This window comes from Salminus brasiliensis, chromosome 1, assembly GCF_030463535.1.
Source record: "Salminus brasiliensis chromosome 1, fSalBra1.hap2, whole genome shotgun sequence".
NCBI lineage: Eukaryota > Metazoa > Chordata > Actinopteri > Characiformes > Bryconidae > Salminus > Salminus brasiliensis.
This window is the reverse complement of record NC_132878.1, coordinates 96,635,724-96,655,606: the sequence shown is the minus strand read 5'-3', so window position 1 is coordinate 96,655,606 and position 19,883 is coordinate 96,635,724. Positions and strand designations below refer to the sequence as shown.

General features: G+C 42.1%; 1 protein-coding gene across 1 annotated transcript in view; it reads right to left on the bottom strand.

Annotated features, from left to right (window-relative positions):
* Positions 1-17,009, bottom strand: part of LOC140569039 (uncharacterized) — a 43,404-nt gene extending 26,395 nt beyond the window's left edge. Inside the window, exons 1-3 of the mRNA XM_072692508.1 lie at positions 16,989-17,009; positions 15,489-15,851; positions 13,884-14,132 (exon numbers count right to left, since the gene is read on the bottom strand). Of these exons, the coding sequence (XP_072548609.1) occupies positions 13,884-14,132; positions 15,489-15,851; positions 16,989-17,004 (628 nt within the window). The 5' untranslated portion in view covers positions 17,005-17,009. The remainder of the gene's footprint in view (positions 1-13,883; positions 14,133-15,488; positions 15,852-16,988) is intronic.
* Between the last annotated feature and the right edge of the window lie 2,874 nt (positions 17,010-19,883).

The following is a 19,883-nucleotide window of genomic DNA, read 5'->3' as shown; positions in this document are numbered from 1 at the left end:
TATAATCATATCCAGTGAGGCCGTGCACTTCATGGTTAAATGATGTGTGGACCTGTGATCACTTCCCGGCCACTGCACTGTAGACAACTGAATCACCTCCTCCAGGTGAACAGTGAAGACGGGACTGCAGTGACACAGAGAGTCATTTATAATCAACATTATGCACAAAATGCTGTTTCTGTAGTCTGATTGCTACTAGCACTGCAATTCAGATTAGCATGAGAAAAACCCTACAATACAATCTGATCAGTAAGTATCAGATAAACTGAAATGTATGGAGCAAGAAACTTGTCATTATGTATGGAGTCAAGTCTTACCTTTTTTAAGTTTACTGGGGTTTGATGTGTACAGAAGCATATGTCACATCCCCATCTTGCTGCAGGCCACTCTGTGCACGTTCCCCAACCTAAAACACCAAACTCTGATCACCAGTCTGATCTAATCTGATGAGAATCTACTAATTCTCCAATTAGGGTGAATATTAATTACACTCTAAATGTAGGTATTGTGGTTATATACTGGGGCGGAGCTACAGTCTCTCATTAAGGTGAATACACACATGGACAAAATTGTTGGTACCCCTTGGTTAATAAAAGAAAAACCCACAATGGTCACATTGCCTGGACAAAAGTAATAATAAATAAAGATTCTATGAAAATTTACAAATGAAAATCTGACATTGATTTTGAACCATGCTTCAACAGAATTGTGTGTCCACTAATTAGCATCACAGGTGTCTACAATCTTGTAATCAGTCAGTTGGCCTATATATAGGGCTACAGGTAGTCACTGTGCTGTCTGGTGACATGGTATGTACCACACTCAACATGGACCAGAGGAAGTGAAGGAAAGAGTTGTCTGAGGAGATTAGAAAGAAAATTATAGACAAGCATGTTATAAGGTAAAGGTTATAAAACCATCTCCAAGCAGCTTGATGTTCCTGTGACTACAGTTGCACATATTATTCAGAAATTTAAATCGATGGGACTGTAGCCAACCTCACAAATTGACAAATTAAGGACGGATAGTCTGAATGGTAACAAAAGAGCCCAGAAAAACTTCTAAAGAGATTAAAGGTGAACTTCAAGCTCAAATAACGTCAGTGTCAGATTGCACCGTCCGTCATTGTTTGAGCCCAAGTGGACTTCATGAGAGATGTCCAAGGTGGACACCATTGTTGAAAACAAATCATAAAAAAGCCAGACTGGAATTTGCCAAACTACATGTTGACAAGCCCCAAAGCTTTTGGGAGAATGTCCTATGGACAGATCTCAGAACCTTTGGCCAAGGCACATCAGCACTATGTTCACAGATGGAAAAATGAAGCATATCAAGAAAAAAACACTGTCCCTACTGTGAAACATAGAGGAGGCTCTGTTATGTTCTGGGGCTACTTTGCTGCATCTGGCACAGGGTGTCTTGAATCTGTGCAGGGTACAATGAAATCTCAAGACTATCTAGGGATTCTAGAGAGAAATGTGCTGCCCAGTGTCAGAAAGCTTGGTCTCAGTTGCAGGCCATTGGTCTTGCAACAGGATAGTGCTCCAAAACACAGCTAAAGACACCCAAGAATGTCTAAGAGGAAAACATTGGAATATTCTGAAGTGGCCTTCTATGAGCCCTGACCTAAATCCTATTGAGCATCTTTGGAAGGAGCTGAAACATGCGGTCTAGAAAAGGCACTTTTCAAACCTGAGACAACTGGAGTAGTTTGCTCATGAGGAGTGGGCCAAAATACCTGCTGAGAGGTGCAGAAGTCTCATTGACAGTTGTGCCACAAAATATTAAGTTAAGGGTACCATAATTTTTGTCCAGGCCTGTTTCATGAGTTTATTTTTTTAAATAACTCTTTTGAAGCATGGTTGAAAAGCAATGTCTGACTTCCATTGGTTAATTTTCATAGCATTTTTATTTATTATTACTTTTGTCAGATTCAAATGATTTCTGTGACCATTGTGGGTTTCTGTTGCATTAACCGAGGGGTACCAACAATTATGTCCACGTGTGTATATACACTAACCGGCCACTTCAGAAACATCAGAAACCCCTCTCTTCTAGCTCCACCTTGCTGGTGTTCAGTTAGAGACTGTAGCTCATCTGTTAATGTACAGTGTGTGTTAACCATCCCCTTTTTGTGTCTGGATATTTATGAGGAAGGCCCACTCTGAATGTAGCAGGGGCCCTGAGTGTATATCAAACCCAAGCACACACACTATCATGAACACTACCATGTGAGTGTCACTGCTGTTCCGAAAGCAGATCACCACCCCAAAAATATCTGGACATTAGTACCCTGTGGTCGGAAAGTTGATGATGAATGGGGTAGAGAGGGCTGTAACTGTCGGATAAACAGTCTGTAACTGGACACCTGTATAGTGGAGCTGTAAGGTAGTTGGAGCTCACAAAGTGGCTAAAGAGATGAAGTATGAGTGGGGTATTTTAATAAAGATGAATAATGAGGAGCTTTATATTAATCTGAGTGCTTACCTCCAACTTCAAGAGTCACTCCAGGGTCACCTGTCCATTTACCATCATACTTATTAGTTAAAAATCTGAATCTGTACTCTGCAGAATGACTGAACTGTACATTCCTGATTGATAAAGTACAGTTTGACTGTTTATCTCCAGCGTACTGAAATATGTCTGAAGAATTGGGAGATCTGCTGTTATAAACGTATGGTGGGTTAAGACTATGTTTCCTTGCCACTGTCGCCGTTGGCTTGCTCACGGGGGTCTTTGACGCTTCATGTTATTTCTTCTTTCTTCTCTGTCTCTGTTCTTTATTAAGTAATAATTATGTAAAGCTGCTTTGTGACGACAACAGTTGTAAAAAGCGCTATACAAATAAATTTGACTTGACTTGACTTGACTTCAGCTGACTTCATTGAGCACCACAGAACTGTTTGCACTTTAAATGGCTTAGGATAGAAATAATTGCAGGAAATGATGACATTCAATCCTCTCACAGCACAGATCGGCCCAGGATAGTTCACATCCTATCCCATATTGCTGTCAAAGAGACCACCTGAAAAACATGAGAGCAAGCATGAAATTAAAGAAACCAGTGAAGATTCAAACTTACAGTTCAGATTAAGTGCGTTTATAACAGAGATTTCCTGAAATGTTCCTTCCTTCTGAAACTGTCAAATTGCAAGGCTATATTTGGGTCATTCTTCCATATTAGCAACCAGGAAATTCAGCTCACAATAACAGCAAACCAGAGAACATTGGGGTCTGTAGAATCCTAAATTAACCAGCAAAACCATAAGGTAGTTTCTTTTCCAAATTCTATTAATGTTTAATAAGGTTGTGTGTAAAATATAGCCAATCACAGCTTTTGACAACTTCTCAGAACCTGATTAGCAAGTCAAGTCAATTCTCTGATTCTTCCGACCTTGAGCTAACACTCAGCAACCATTAGGTCCTCTGAGCAACTAAATGTCTAAAGATCTGAAATTTTAATGATCAATGCCCACAAGGCAGGAAATTTTTTGAAATGATTTTTATAGTAATCTGTTTTTAGTACATAGTTTTTCAGAAGAACTGTAGAGGTCAAGATGAGGTCTGGTTGAAGGTGGTACACTGGTCCACTGTGCAGCACCAGCCTGAAAAAATGAGGGAAACTTATTTGAAAAAACTCAACATTTGAAGTATTTTACAGAACACAGAGTAGATTTACATGCTCTAAATAATCTGATTATAATCCAATTTCAGCAGTTGTCTTCATGTCTTCATGCATGTCTTGCCTTTAATTGGAGTTCTCTGAGATTTCTCAGTCTGCTGTAGAGCAAGCAGCAGTTTGCTAGATTGCATAATTCCTTCAGTTTGGGTGGCTTTTGCTTTGCTTTGTGCAAGTCCTCCAAACATCAAGGGAATGTTAACTTTATGTAGGGTATGCCTGGCATGTCATTATTGAACTTTAATCCAAAAATTAACAGGCTGTGACACTTATGGATAAGGCTGAACACAATGAGAACAGTCACGACCAACAAGAGAACTTGACACAAGAGTTTGAGTCTGAGTAGTTCAAGAGTACAAGGATCTTCAAGACTGCCTCAAATCATAAAACAAAGTCCCAGTGAAGAGTTCAGACTGTTTTAATAAATGCCTTTTTAGAGGAACGGTAGAGGTGGAGATGAGATCTGGCTGAGGGTGGTGTATCATTCCAATGAGCAGCATTGCTTTTCCATAGAAACATGCAGAATGCATGCCAAAAGAAAGCATCAAATATCCATTAAATTTAGACTGTGAGATAATATATCATTATGTGGGCTCAATAGACAGTAAGTACATTGTGAACATGCCTTATCAATAACAACCACCATGCTAACTTATATTCCCTGTTGGTGAAAGAAACCATTCAGTGTCTCATCATTCAGTTCTCTTAAACTTAAATCCTCTGATTCAGCTTAAAGATGACATTAAAAGTATAAAACAGAAAAGCCCCCTAATCCTAAAACAGCTGAGTAATACGGAATGAGTCCTATTTTAAATAATAAAGAGTTCTGTCTGTTTCTGTGTGTGCTTCACAGAAACAGACAGAAATCCCACCAACCTTAGAAAAAACACTGAATTCTCTTTAATTTAACTTGGTTCGCTTTTTTATTTAACTCTTGGGATAATTCTGTTCTTTCAGAGCTGATACTTTCTCTGCATTTTAAAAACAGGTCAATTCAATTAACGACAGTTTGACTAATATTTTCTTTATACACCTCTTAAATGTTTTTTTTAACATCTGTGTTTTTAAGCATCTCTTGAAAGAACCCAATCAGTCCAGTTATTTTAAACTGAACATTATATTATATATACATTATATTTATAAGTTGTTTTTCGCTGCTCTTCACTTCTGCTTGAGTCGTTACTCAGCTGCAGTATGAACTCCTGGATATCAGAAACCCAGACAGAGAGAGTAGTAACGCTTCATACCGGTCAGTGGGAGCAGGATCAGAACCCAGAGGTGGAGCGAACCCATCCCTCCTGTGGAGCACAAGCCTCTTCTCAGTAGTAAGTGAAGGTCCTGTTAGTGTGTTGTTCTGTATAACTGAAAGAGCTGTTCCCAGGATGCATATCTGCATTTCTAAAAGGAGAAGTTTACAACCCAAAAACCACAACGGTGACTCCATCTTCACGTCTCAGAAAGAAGGTCTGACAGCTGAGAAAAGAAATTTATCAAATCAAACTGCTGAAGCTGTTGCTTTTCTCAAACCAACAAATCATCCACCTCAGAGTCCAGACCTCAACATCACTGAATGTGTTCAGGATCAGTTGGAAACAGTCCTACGCTGTGCTGCAGGACTGTTTCGGCTGCACAGACTGGCATGTCTTTAGGGAGGCTGCTGAGAGTGAGGGGGAGCTGGATCTGGAGGATTACACATCTGCTGTCCTCGGGTACATCAGCAAGTGTGTGGAGGATGTCACCACCACAAAGACAGTGACCTGCTACCCGAACCAGAAACCCTGGCTGAATGGAGAGGTGCGTTCTCTACTGAAAGCCAGGGATGCTGCCTTCAGGTCTGGCGACTCACAGGAACTCAGGAGGGCTAGAAGAGAGCTGACCGCAGGTGTTAAGAGGGCCAAAGCTGCATATGCTCTGAAAGTCCAGGGACACTTCTCCTCCCAGGATCCTAGGAGCATGTGGAGGGGAATTAAGTGCATCACAGACTATAAAACCAGAGATGCACAATGTTCCAAAGACCCCTCCCTGCCCGAGGCTCTCAACAAATTCTATGCCCGCTTTGAGGACCCTGACACCCCGCCCAGCATAAGACTCACCCCTACACCTGGAGAAGTACCCCTCAGTGTGACACCAGCAGAGGTAAGGAGGACCCTCAGGAGGATCAACCCCCGGAAAAGTGCTGGTCCGGATAACATCCCCGGACGAGTACTACGGGAGTGCGCTGATCAGATCTCCGAGGTACTGGCAGACATTTTCAATGTCTCCCTCACCCAGGCAGCTGTTCCCACCTGCCTGAAGACCGCCACCATCATCCCGGTCCCCAAGAGCTCCACAGTGACAGGTCTGAATGACTACCGGCCGATTAGCTCTCACGCCGATAGTCACTAAATGCTTTGAAAGACTGGTTATGACCCACATCAAAGCCACCATCGACGTCACTGTGGACCCACACCAGTATGCCTACAGGAGGAACCGATCCACAGATGATGCCATTTCCTCTGTGGTCCACACTGCCCTCACCCAACTGGAGCAGAAGGACTCTTATGTCCGTATGCTCTTTGTGGACTTCACTTCCGCCTTCAATACCATGATACCCCAGACCCTGACAGATAAGCTCTCCTCACTTGGTCTGCGCTCTTCTCTCTGCAACTGGGTCCTGGACTTCCTGACCAACAGGCCGCAGTCTGTGAGGATCCACAACCTCTCCTCCTCCACCACAATCCTCAGCACTGGCTCCCCTCAGGGCTGTGTGTTGAGCCCCCTCTTGTTCACGCTGCTCACATATGACTGCTCACCCATCCACCCAGGCTGTCATATTGTGAAGTTTGCAGATGACACGGCAGTGGTCGGATGCATCACAAACAGTGATGAGTCTGGCTACAGGCAGGAGGTAGAACACCTGGAGGGTTGGTGCAGAAAGAACAACCTCTGCATCAACATAAAGAAGACGAAGGAGATGATTGTGGACTTCAGAAGGGGCAGACATGCCCACCTCCCCCTGCATGTCGGAGGGTCTGCGGTGGAAGTGGTCTCCAGCTACAGGTACTTGGGTGTTCACCTGAGCAACAACCTCACCTGGAGCAACAACACTTCCAGCCTGGTCAGGAAGGCACATCAGCGGCTCTACTTCCTCAGGCGGTTGAGGCGAGCTGGGCTCGGGAGCTCAGTCCTCACCTCCTTCTACAGATGTGTGGTGGAGAGCGTCCTATGCTCCAGCATCAACGTGTGGCACGGAAGCTGCTCTGCTGCAGACAGGAAAGCTCTGCAGAGGGTGGTGAAGGCTGCACAGAGGTCTGTCGGAGTCAGCCTCCCCACCACCACGGACATATACACCTCCAGATGCAGGAAGAGGGCTACCTGCATCATGAAGGACCCCACTCACCCAGTACACTCACTGTTTGTCCCGCTCCCCTCAGGCAGGAGGCTGCGGAGCATTAAGTGTAGAACGAACAGACTGAGGAACAGCTTCATTCCGGAAGCTGTAAGACTTTTAAACGCCACTTAGTGGAACCACTGCAACGACACTTTGACGACACTAGTCACTTTAAATACACTCTGCTGCTACCTTCTCCATTTACTGATGCTCTTCTCTCTGTATTTTATTTTCATTTTTACATATATTTTTATATATTTATGTATATTTTATTTATTTAAGTACTGCTGTCTGGGTAAAACTGGGTCCTTGGGTACCACAATTTCGTTCCACCCCATGTACCACATGTGATGCGAATGACAATAAAGTCTCCTTGAATCCTTGAATCCTTGAATGCTGAGAAGCAGAACATGCTCCAACTTCTAAGACTATACTTTGGAGGTGTGGAAAAATCTCCCTTAGGTTTCAGAACACCCCCACCACCATGTTTAACAGATGAGATGGTATGTTTTGGATCTTGGAAAGAATACACACATGTGTTAGGGGCAGTGAGTACACACACACACCCAGAGCGGTGGGCAGCCAACTCCAGCGCCCGGGGAGCAGAGAGGGTAAAGGGCCTTGCTCAAGGGCCCAACAGTGGCAGCTTGCCGAGCCCGGGAATCAAACCCACGATTGATGGTGTTTCATTACCTGAAATAGTCTAATGATTTAAATAGACTGTATTTCTGATTCATTAGACAATTAAAGTAATTGTTGTTTAAATCTTTACTGGAAACAGTCATACAAAGTTAATGATTTGTCATGAGCACACAGAATATATAAAGCTAAGCAACTGCTCAATCATAACAAGCACATGTACCTTTATTTGACATCTAAGACTATCAATTTATATCTGCCATTTTCTAGTTGGTTTACCCAACATCACATCTGATTACTGCTCAAGTAGACCTGAATTTTCCCATTGTCTAATTACATGTAAATGTATTGATTGCAGAATTACAGAACTATGAACAGACCTATGAGGGGTCTATCAAAAATACTTGGACCTCAAAGAAGTATTTGGTAAGGCTCAAGTTTTGCCTCCACACAGGGGGTATGACTGTGTCTTGGCAAAAATGTTCCATTATTGTCTGATCTCTCCAGAGAAAATTCTCCCAGATGCTTTGGGGCTTATCAACATGTAGTTTGGCAAATTTCAGTCTGGCTTTATGATTTGTTTTCAACAATGGTGTCCTCCTTGGTCATCTCCCATGAAGTCCACTTTGGCTCAAACAATGATGGATGGTACGATCTGACACTGATGTTCCTTGAGCTTGAAGTTCACCTTTAATCTCTTTAGAAGTTTTTCTGGGCTCATTTGTTACCATTTGTATTATCCGTCTCTTTGATTTGTCATCAATTTTCCTCCTGCGGCCACGTCCAGGGAGGTTGGCTGCAGTCCAATTGATCTTAATTTTTTTAAATAATATGTGCAACTGTAGTCACAGGAACATCAAGCTGCTTGATGGTCTTATAACCTTTAACTTTAACATGCTTGTCTATAATTTTCTTTCTAATCTCCTGAGACAACTCTTTTCTTCACTTCCTCTGGTCCATGTTGAGTGTGGTACACACCATGTCACCAAACAGCACAGTGACTACCTGTAGCCCTATATATAGGCCCACTGACTGATTACAAGATGTGATGCTAATTAGTGGACACACCTTGATTTAATACGTCCCTTTGGTCACATTATTTTCAGGGGTACCATCATTTCTGTCCAGACCTGTTTAATGAGTTTAATTTTTTTTAAATAATTCTGTTGAAGCATGGTTCAAAATCAATGTCGGATTTTCATTTGTTCATTTTCATAGCATTTTAATTTTGATAACTTTTGTTAGATTCAAATTATTTCTGTGACCATTGTGGGTTTTTTTTTCATTAACCGGGGTTTGCCAACAATTTATTTACGTGTGTAAATAAAGCAAACAATTTTGTCCTCATGTTGAGGAAAGTAATTTACAGCTGGTCCCATGAGGAACATTTTGGACATGTCAGGCAGGTCCTCCAACTGTTATTAGAGAGCTGCATGTATGTCAAACTGGAGAAGTCAGAGTTCCATGCAACAACAGTGTCATTTTTTGGGGTTTTTTTGTCCAAGGGCACTCTCCACATGGACCCCCCGGCTGGTCCAACAGTTCCTGGGGTTTACCAACTTCTTTGCCTCTACAAAGAGGGTATGACTGTGCCATTAACCTCCTCCTGGGTGCTAAATCACCTTGAGGACAGTTGTATAGAAGACAATGTTCATCACCCCCCACTTAGCATTATGAGTAACATGTAGTGCCTTTTGGGCTCATGAACGCCTTGGCAGTCTTCCAGTACTTCATAAAAGAAGTACTAAGGGAGGCCCTGGGTCACTTTGTGTAGTCTACCTCAACAACATACTCATTTACAGAGAAACATGTTGGGTATGTCAGGCAGGTCCTCTAGAGAGAGCTGCCTATATGTCAAACTGGAGAAGTCGGAGTTCCATACCACAACAGTGTAATGTTCTGGGTTTTGTTGTGTCCATATGGACCCTCTGGCTGGCCCAACCATTCCTGGTGTTTACCTCTTCCATTAAATGCAGTCACCTACTTTAAATTGTACTCATTGCTGTCACAAGTGTATTGCCATGTATTGGAATGTGTTGCCAAATGTATTGAAAAGTATTGCCAATAGGCTGTCTGGAGCAAATAAACATGAACACATGGGCACCATGCCTAATGCCAGGGTATAAACCCCCCATCACTGAGCTCACTGATGTTCTTGCTGCTGAATGCAGTCAAATCATGACAGCAATGGTCCTCTAAAATCTTCTCTGGACAGTGGACAGTTACTCTGGATTTTATTTTATTTTCATTTATAAAGAGTATATTTAGTATAAAGAGTATATATATAGTTTATTTACTGGATAAACTCTTTATTAATTATTAATTTTGGAATATACAACTGTATTTTCTGATCTGTTAATTGTAGCTAAAGTTAGGTTTTTATAACCTACTGTTTATAAAAACAATTTGAATAAATTACTGTTTAAACTGTATAAATATCATATATCTCGTATTGATCGAGTTCAGCTGCTGAGTTGACAGTTGTCCAGAAGACAGTCATTGACACCGTCAATGAGGAGGGAAAGCCGCAGAAGGTCATTGCTGGCTGTTTTAGTGCTGAATCAAAGCACATTAATAGAAAGTTACCTAGAATGGGGAAATGTGATGGAAAAGGTGCATGAGCAACAAGGATGACCACAGCCTTGAAAGAGTTGCTACAACTGCCCGATTTCTAATACCAAGAATCTCCTGAAGCAGAGACCGCGTCAGAAGCATCTAACCTGGGCTTTCAGATGGTAGTGAATTCTGCATTTAATTTGGAAATCAGGCTTCTACAGTCTGGAGGATGAGTGGAGAGGCACAGAATTCAATGTCTCTGAAGTCCAGTGTGAAGTTTCTGCAGTCTGTGATGGTTTGGGGTGCCATGTAATCTGCTGGTGTTGGTCCACCCTGTGTTTTCAAGTCTGAAGTCTGCTTGGATACATTTCATGTTTCCATCTGCTGACAAGCTTCATGGAGATGCCCATTTCCGTTTCCAGCAGGACTCAGCACCTGCCCACAGTGCCAAAACTAATACCAAATGGTTTACTGACCACAACATTACTGTACTGGATTGGCCAGCCAACTCTCTGGACCTGGTTCCCGGCTTATGGATCCATTTAAATAGGAAAAAAAGCTCTAATTTTTCAACATTTTGTTTTGTTTATGTGGCAGTGTGCACACAAATGGCAATGGCATCTTATTTATTCTGATGTCAAACACATCAAGAAGAACTGTATGAAATGTAGAATAAATAACTAGAATTAGAGTTACAAACCCCAGAGTCCTTCTGACTTCATTGTCTTAATTTTCCTTGTCTTAAGTCACATTTGTTAAAAAAAAAATAAAAAAAATAAAAAAAATAAAAAGTCTCGGCTATGCTGCTGTCTCTGTAACTCTGACACACTGCTGATCAGAATAAGAAATTGTCTTACTTTTCTCCAAATTTAAGTGATGAATTGGCTTTTGACTTTTCACATGAGTTTACTTCCTCTTTAGAAGAACAGTACAGTACATTCTCCTCCACGCTGCACAGTACTGAAAATGTCCTGTACTAAATTAAGAGATAACCAGATGTGTGGACAACCTAATCCACTACAACAGAATTCCAATAAGACTAAAGCAGCTATTCTAATAAAATGTGTTTATAAATTCCAGCGCATTTCACCACCCATAAGTACTGCTATACTCACAATAAGATTGACACCATTTAAGAGAAAATTCTTTAATAAGTACAAACAATCCAACAATTCATTCAAGAACTCTCAAGAGACTTGCCTAGCTCATATAGCAGTTAGCACACCAATGCTTATCTTTCCATTGATTAAAACAGAAATATTTAACTTTATTAATTAGGTTAAAGGTGAGGGATCACAAGTGTTTAAATTAAATCTGTAGCTGATGGTTTCTAAAGGGTGCTATTCAAGTCTTATCTTATCTGATCAATTTATTATAAAATATAGTCTCAATTTAGAATAAAGAAGAATATAAACACTAACACATCATCACTGTCAAACACAAAAAGCTTGTATCTCCAAAACAGCAACTAAAAAACTTTTAATGGAATTCAATATAGAAAGATTCACGGCCAGATTCATATTATGTCAAAAAGTGAAAAACATGTGGAGGTAAAGGAGAAATTCTCACAGCGAGGACCTTAACAGTGATAATAAGTGTAAATACGCTGGTTATGATCAGTCTGGGGTCAGTGCACTGTAGATTATTGTGGTATAGAGATCCTCATCTTTCTCCTGGTCAGTGCAGATAGACCTGCAATCACACACAAACTCAGGTAGCAAATTCTGAATAGCTTCCATTGCTCCAAACATTTGTTCCCAAGACCCCAAACAGAGAACTTCTCTAAATCATCAATGTGTCAACAGCAAACACACACTTTCAATCTGACAGGAAAATGACTCTTATAATTAAACCAGACCAATACCTCATATAATTCCATGTAAAACACATCATTAACATTAGGCTTCATTCAGCAACATCTTCAGTTCTTGAGAAACATTCGGTGACACTTTATTATTATTAGAGTTTATTTTTATTTTAGATGAAAGAAACACTTATCACATTAATTTTAATTTTAGGTCATTTTATGGTGTGACTGTAATTTTCTAATAATTTCATTTTTTTCTGGGAATAATGTTGGTAAAGTGTTGGAAATACAGATTCAAAAACAATATGCTTCAGGTCATCACCTACATCATTTGTAATATTGTACAGATATTTCTCCAGATTAACCCTGAAGACAGTTTCTGTACCATAAATATATCGTTGTTTTTTTTTTTATGGTGAGTTTGTTTGATGACTGAGTCGTCTGTCCAGAATTCAGTCCTATATTTTTTTAATCTCCTCTTGTGGTGTAATAGAGCACTGTTTTGAAGCAGATCAACAACTCACAGTGAAAGCTAGTCAGGCTAAACATGGTGGAGGTAGTTTCACACACTGCTACTGTCACCAAGACCCCCAAGTAAGCAGTTAGAGACCCCCACATACTCCCAGTGAGAGCTAGTCAGGCTGAAGTACAGTCTCCAAACATGGTGGAGGTAGTTTCACATACTGTTACTGTAACTAACAGTGAGAGTTCCTCAATGTACATTCACAGCAGGTGAATCAGAGAGGTACTGTAGATGGGATGGTGGGTCAGGAGCATACTGTAGATGTGATGGTGGGTCAGGAGTGTACTGTAGATGTGATGGGGTCAGGAGTGTACTGTAGATGTAATGATGAATCAGAGAGGTACTGTAGATGTGATAGTGGATCAGGAGTGTACTGTAGATGGGATAGTGGGTCATGAGTGTACTGTAGATGTGATAGTGGGTCATGAGTGTACTGTAGATGTGATGGTGGGTCAGGAGTGTACTGTAGATGTGATGGTGGGTCAGGAGCATACTGTAGATGTGATGGTGGGTCAAGACTGTACTGTAGATGTAATGATGAATCAGAGAGGTACTGTAGATGTGATAGTGGGTCAGGAGCGTAATGTAGATGTAAGGGTGGGTCAGGAGTGTGCTGTAGATGTGATGGGGGCTCAAGAGTGTACTGTAGATGTGATGGTGGGTCAGGAGTGTACTGTAGATGTGATGGTGGGTCAGTCAGGAGAGTACTGTAGATGTGATGGTGGGTCAAAAGTGTACTGTAGATGTGATGGTGGGTCAGTCAGGAGTGTACTGTTGATATGATGGTGGGTCAGGAGTGTACTGTAGATGTGATGGTGGGTCAGGAGTGTACTGTAGATGTGATGGTGGGTCAGTAGGAGTGTACTGTAGATGTGATGGTGGGTCAGGAGTGTACTGTAGATGTGATTATAATAAAGGCAGATGTTTGCTTTTCTGCTTTGTGGTGTAAAATAAGTGGACAGTGTTTGGATTTACCACACTGTTTAGGTGAGTTACAGCACCCCCCTCAGTTGGAAATCTGCACTCACCATTTAGGCTGAATCTTTTAATTATTTAAATCTTAAAACTCAGAAAAGTATTCTTCCTAAAACATGTATGAAATAAATCTTCACCTCAGTTTGTAAAGGACAGCTGTTGAGGCTAGCATGACTGCAAGAACTCCAACCCAGACCAAGGCTAATGCATGGAAACCTGATAATAAATGGACAGTAGTTACCACGTAGACCAACAGCTGAACTCAGATCAGTAACTACAACAGCAGTTAGGGGTAACAGCACCTACTGAAGCTCCACCATAAAGATTGACCCACCTTCAACATTAATGCTGAGTGTTTCAGATCTCAGAGTCTCGTCTGTCTCCAAAGCACAGGAATAATTCCCAGAATCGTCCACAGTAAGAGCAGGAAGGTGGAGAATGGAGCCTGATGTAGGTAAACGCTCACTGTCCTTAAACCACACAAACTGTGGATAGCTGTGAGAGCAGTTCACATCACAAGTCAGGTTTACAGAGTCTCCTTCCTTTAGAGTCCCATTTCCAGACTGTCTGATCACCAGCAGAGCTTTCAGAGAGCAGAAGAGAGTCCACATGAGGACATCAGGGTTAGGAGAGCATCTCCACATTAAACCAGTCTGCTGATTTCAGAACACTGTGATGAAACCTGGTCTATTCTTGCTTCATGTGTATACACTAAGCAGCCACTCCCATCAAAATGCCTGTTATGGTGACTAGTTAAGTGAGTAAATGATGAACAGATCTCCAAAAGACAGAAGTAAAAGTTTGGCCAGCTCTCAGTTAACTTTTCCCCAGGTGTCATATCTTACTTATCTTGTTCGAACTCTCTTTTGGGCTTTGTCACAGTCATCATTAAGAAAGATCAGATGATGCAAATGTCAAAGCTTTTTAAATAGTCTAACTTCTCAAACCTAATAATAAGCAGCCATTGGCTCCTCTAAGCAGCTGCTGAGCACTCTGAACATTAATATCACTGATGACCACAAAGCAGAAGAAGACTGTATTAAGATAACAGTGTTTTCATGTAGCCCTTTCCTTAGTTCCTAATATAATTAAGGGTGGAGTTCAAGTTGAGGTCTGGAAGACCAACAAAACATCCAGAAAGAAAATGTTTGGCACCAGAAGGTATGTTTGGAGAACAAATGGTGCATAATTTCACAAAAAACACCTCTCCAACTGTTAACCACACGCATGGGCGGGTCATGCTTTAGGCTTGTATTGCAGCCAGTGGCACAGGGAACGTTTTACTGGTTGAGGGAAGAATGGATTCAATTAAATACCAGCAAATTCTGAAAGCAAACAGCGAACATCTCAACATCTATAAAAAAAGCTGAAGATGAAAAAAGGAGGTACTTCTACAGCAGGATAATGATCCTAAACACACCTCAAAATCCACAATGAACTACCTCATGACTTCACAGTCCCCTGACCTAAATATCAGCAAAAATATGTGGATAGACCTCAAAGGAGCAGTGCAGCAAAATGACCCAAAAACCTCACAAAACTAGAAGCTTTTTGCAAGAAAGAATGGGCAAACATCGCCAGACAAGAATTGTTTAAACCCTAAAGGCCCAATGCCTCAATTCCTTATCCTCAAATGACATGAGTTGCATATTGTCTTATAGTTACTGAATACTTCCAGTAGCTAAAATAATTTATCATATTTACAAAATTATAAAAGTCAGAATCAAGAGAATCAGGTAATCATTTACTCTCCTGACTATTCATTGTATTCATTTTGACCAGGGGTGCCCCATATTTTTCACACCAATAAATTTAGTTAAGCTGTAAGGTATTTCTTTACTAAAGGAATCAAAGACAATAAGTACAGGTAGGGTATTTTAATGAAATGAATAATGAGGAGCTTCATGTTAATGAAGTGCTTACCCTGATGAGTTCTTACCTCCAACTTCAAGAGTCACTCCTGGTTCACCTGTCCATTTACCAGCCTTCTTAGTTATAAATCTGAATTTGTACACTGCAGAATGACTAAACTGTACATTCCTGATTAATAAAGTACAGTTTGACTGTTTGTCTCCAGCGTACTGAAATACGTCTGAAGCATAAGGAGAGCTGCTATTGTAAAAGTATGCTGATTTAGGACAGATTCCTTTGCTGAAGTTCATGGAGCACCAATGAACTGCTTTTGCCTGAATCTCTGAGTTAGGATAAGAATAAGAACAGGGAATGGTAACATTAGATCCTCTCACAGCACAGATTGCCTCTGTATAGTTCACACCCCATTCACTGCTGTCTGAGGGAACACCTGGAAAACATGACAATAAACATGAAATTAAAAAAAGGACAGTTCAGACTAAGTGTGTGTATATATATATATATATATATATATATATATATATATATATATATATATATATATATATATATATATATATACAGCCAGAACCAAAAGCTGTAGCATTCTCATCCCCCCTGTAGAGCACAATCCTCTTCTAAACAACTAGTGAAGGTTCTGTGACCTTATGGTTCTCTTTACCACTGAGAGAGAACTAAAACAGCTGTTCTTAAGAACATCATAAAAGAGGAAGTCTACAACCCAAAAAGCTTCATACCATCAGAAAAAAAGCTCAAAGTTCAGGCAGCGTTTGAAGCTAGAATGCCAAACCTACTTCTGGAGCTACAACTGGGAGACATGACAAAGGTGTGAAGAGTCAAGAGTAGGCAGGTGTTGACATCTGGAGAACCTAAAACAGGGCAGATGAAGTGCAAGGGAAGGACGAAAGAAGGGTTTGAGATGATAGAGGGGGGTTAAGATAATAAATGTGGGGATTGGATGAAAGAGGTGTCGTATGTGATGAAAGCAGTGGGTATAAGGATAAAAGGAGTGGGCTTTGGGATGAAAGTATTGGGGTTTGGGATAAAAGGAGTGGGCTTTGGGATGAAAGGAGTGGGCTTTGGAATAAAAGTATTGGGGTTTGGGGTAAAAGGAGTGGACTTTGGGATAAAAGGAGTGGACTTTTGGGTGAAAATATTGGGCTTTAGAATAAAAGGAGTGGACTTTGGGGTGAAAGTATTGGGCTTTAGAATAAAAGGAGTGGACTTTGGGGTGAAAGTATTGGGCTTTGGGGTGAAAGTATTGGGCTTTGGGATAAAAGGAATGGACTTTGGGGTGAAATTATTGGGCTTTAGGATAAAAGGAGTGGGCTTTTGAATAAAAGGAGTGGGCTTTGGGATGAAAGTATTGGGGTTTGGAATAAAAGTATTGGGCTTTGGGATAAAAGGAGTGGGCTTTGGGATGAAATAAGTGGGCTTTGGGATTACATTTACATTACATTTACGGCATTTAGCAGACGCTCTTATCCAGAGCGACTTACAAAGTGCTTTGCTATTTACCCAAGAAAAGCCTTAGCTAGTTAGAATAGGCTAATAATTCAAAAGATACCTCTAAGCTTAGACATTGCTAAACACAATACAATAAGGTGACCATAGAACTATTCGTCCAAGTACTCTCTGAAGAGGTGGATCTTCAGTCTGCGTTTGAAGACAGCGAGCGACTCGGCCGTTGGACACCCAGGGGCAGCTCGTTCCACCACTTTGGTGCCAGGACAGAAAAAAGCCTGGACGCTTGTCTTCCGCGGATTTTGAGGGATGGCGGGTCGAGCCGAGCCGTACTTGAAGCTCGAAGGGCTCTTGGTGCGGATCGGCTTTTGACCATTGCCATCAGATACGGAGGGGCTGGTCCGTTCTTGGCTTTGTAGGCCAGCGTCAGGGTTTTAAATCTGATGCGGGCAGCTACAGGAAGCCAGTGGAGAGAACGCAGCAGTGGAGTGACATGGCTATATTTTGGGACATTGAAGACAACCCGTGCCGCTGCATTCTGGATGAGTTGCAGGGGCCTGATGGTGCGCAGAGGGAGACCAGCCAGAAGAGAGTTGCAGTAGTCAAGTCTTGAAGTGACGAGAGACTGAACAAGCACCTGGGTGGCCTCTCTAGAGAGGAAGGGTCGAATTCTCCGGATGTTGTACAGAAGAAATCTGCAGGACCGAGTTACGTTTGCAACATGACTTGAGAACGATAACTGATCATCCATCACTACACCAAGGCTTCGGGCTTCAGTAGAAGGAGTGACCAGTGAGTTCTCAAAGGTGATGGCAAGATCGTTTCTTGGTCCAGCAGTTCCCGGGATGTACAGCAGCTCCGTCTTGCTGGGGTTGAGTTTGAGGTGGTGAGCCGCCATCCAAGAAGAGACGTCGGCGAGGCATGCTGAGATATGGGCAGAAACCTGTGTGTCAGACAGTGGGAAAGAGAGCATGAGTTGAGTGTCATTGGCGTAACAGTGGTAAGAGAATCCATGAGAGGATATCACTTTACCAAGAGAGCTAGTGTAGAGCGAGAAAAGAAGAGGACCAAGAACTGAGCCTTGTGGAACGCCAGTGGAGAAACTACAAGGAGCAGACGTGTCGCCCTGCCACGTTACCTGGTATGAGCATCCCTGCAGGTATGATGCAAACCATTGCCATGCAGAGCCGGTGATTCCAAGACCGGCAAGGATAGACAGGAGGATCTTGTGGTCCACTGTGTCAAAAGCTGCGGAGAGGTCAAGAAGGATCAGAACCGAGGACAGTCTGGCAGCTTTAGCTGCATGGAGCTTCTCTGTAACTGCAATGAGAGCAGTTTCAGTAGAGTGTGCAGCTTTGAAGCCAGACTGGTTAGGGTCCTGTAGATTGTTCAGAGTGAGAAAGAGAGACAGTTGGTTGTAGACAGAACGTTCGAGAATCTTTGAGAGAAAAGAGAGAAGAGAGATAGGTCTGTAGTTGCCGATGTCCAAGCTGTCTAGAGTTGGTTTCTTTAGGATGGGCACGACTCTGGCAGACTTGAAGGCTGATGGTACCTGACCTGACGAAAAAGAGCTGTTTATGATAGAGGAGATAAAGGGAAGGAGGTTTGGAGCGATTGTTTGGAACAGAGGGGATGGAACAGGGTCTAGTGGACAGGTGGTAGGATTATTGGAGGTGAGAAGATGTAGGAGGTCATCTGTGGAAAGAGGAGAGAAGCAGGTCAGAGAAGAGGGAGGAGGAGGGCAGTGCCTAGAGAGCGGGGTAGAGGCGGGGGGGGAAAGATCGGCGGATCTTGTCAACCTTTTCTTCAAAGAAGGAGACAAAATCATCTGCAGACAGGGTAGTGGGAGGTGGGGGAGTAGGAGGGTTGAGGAGAGAGGAGAAGATGGTGAATAGTTTGCGTGGGTCGGATGCAGAGGATTCCAATTTCCCCCTGTAGTAAGATGCTTTAGCGGCAGCAACTTCCGTTTTGAACCTGGAGAGAAGAGACTGATAGGAGTGGAGGTCGGAGTCGTGTTGTGACTTCCGCCACTTCCTTTCAGCCAGTCTTAGCTCTCTACGGTTGTTGCAGAGAACATCTGACAGCCACGGGGAAGATGGAGAAGAATTTGCTGACCTAGGGGAGAAAGGGCAGAGAAGGTCGACAGAGGTGGAGATAGAAGAGAGGAGAGTGTCTGTAGCAGTTTCAAGTGGGTGAGAGGAGAAAGATTCAAGATGGGGATGAAAGAAGTGTGCTTTGGGATAAAAGGAGTGGGCTTTGGGGTGAAAGTATTGGGCTTTGGGATGAAAGGAGTGGGTTTTGGGATAAAAGGAGTGGACTTTGGGGTGAAAGTATTGGGCTTTGGGATGAAAGGAGTGGGCTTTGGAATAAAAGTATTGGGGTTTGGGGTAAAAGGAGTGGACTTTGGGGTGAAAGTTTTGGGCTTTAGGATAAAAGGAGTGGGCTTTGGGATAAAAGTATTGGGGTTTGGGATAAAAGTATTGGGGTTTGGAATAAAAGTATTGGGCTTTGGGATAAAAGGAGTAGGCTTTGGGATGAAAGAAGTGGACTTTGGGATGAAAGGAGTGGGGTTTGGGGTGAAAGTATTGGGCTTTGGGATAAAAGGAGTGAGCTTTTGGATAAAAGGAGTGGGCTTTGGGATGAAAGTATTGGGGTTTGGGATAAAAGTATTGGGGTTTGGAATAAAAGTATTGGGCTTTGGGATAAAAGGAGTAGGCTTTGGGATGAAAGAAGTGGACTTTGGGATGAAAGGAGTGGGGTTTGGGGTGAAAGTATTGGGGTTTGGGATAAAAGGAGTGGGCTGTGGGATAAAAGCAGTAGAGTTTGAGATGATTCAATTTTACTGATTAAAGACCTGATTAATCTTATTTTTAATGTTCTATTACTGAAAGATTTTTGACAGCTAACTTGTTCCACAGTTTGAGACACTGTTCAATCTCCAGATTGTTTGGTCTGATGTGATTTGGGCTTGTATACAGCTTATATAGAAATAAATAGG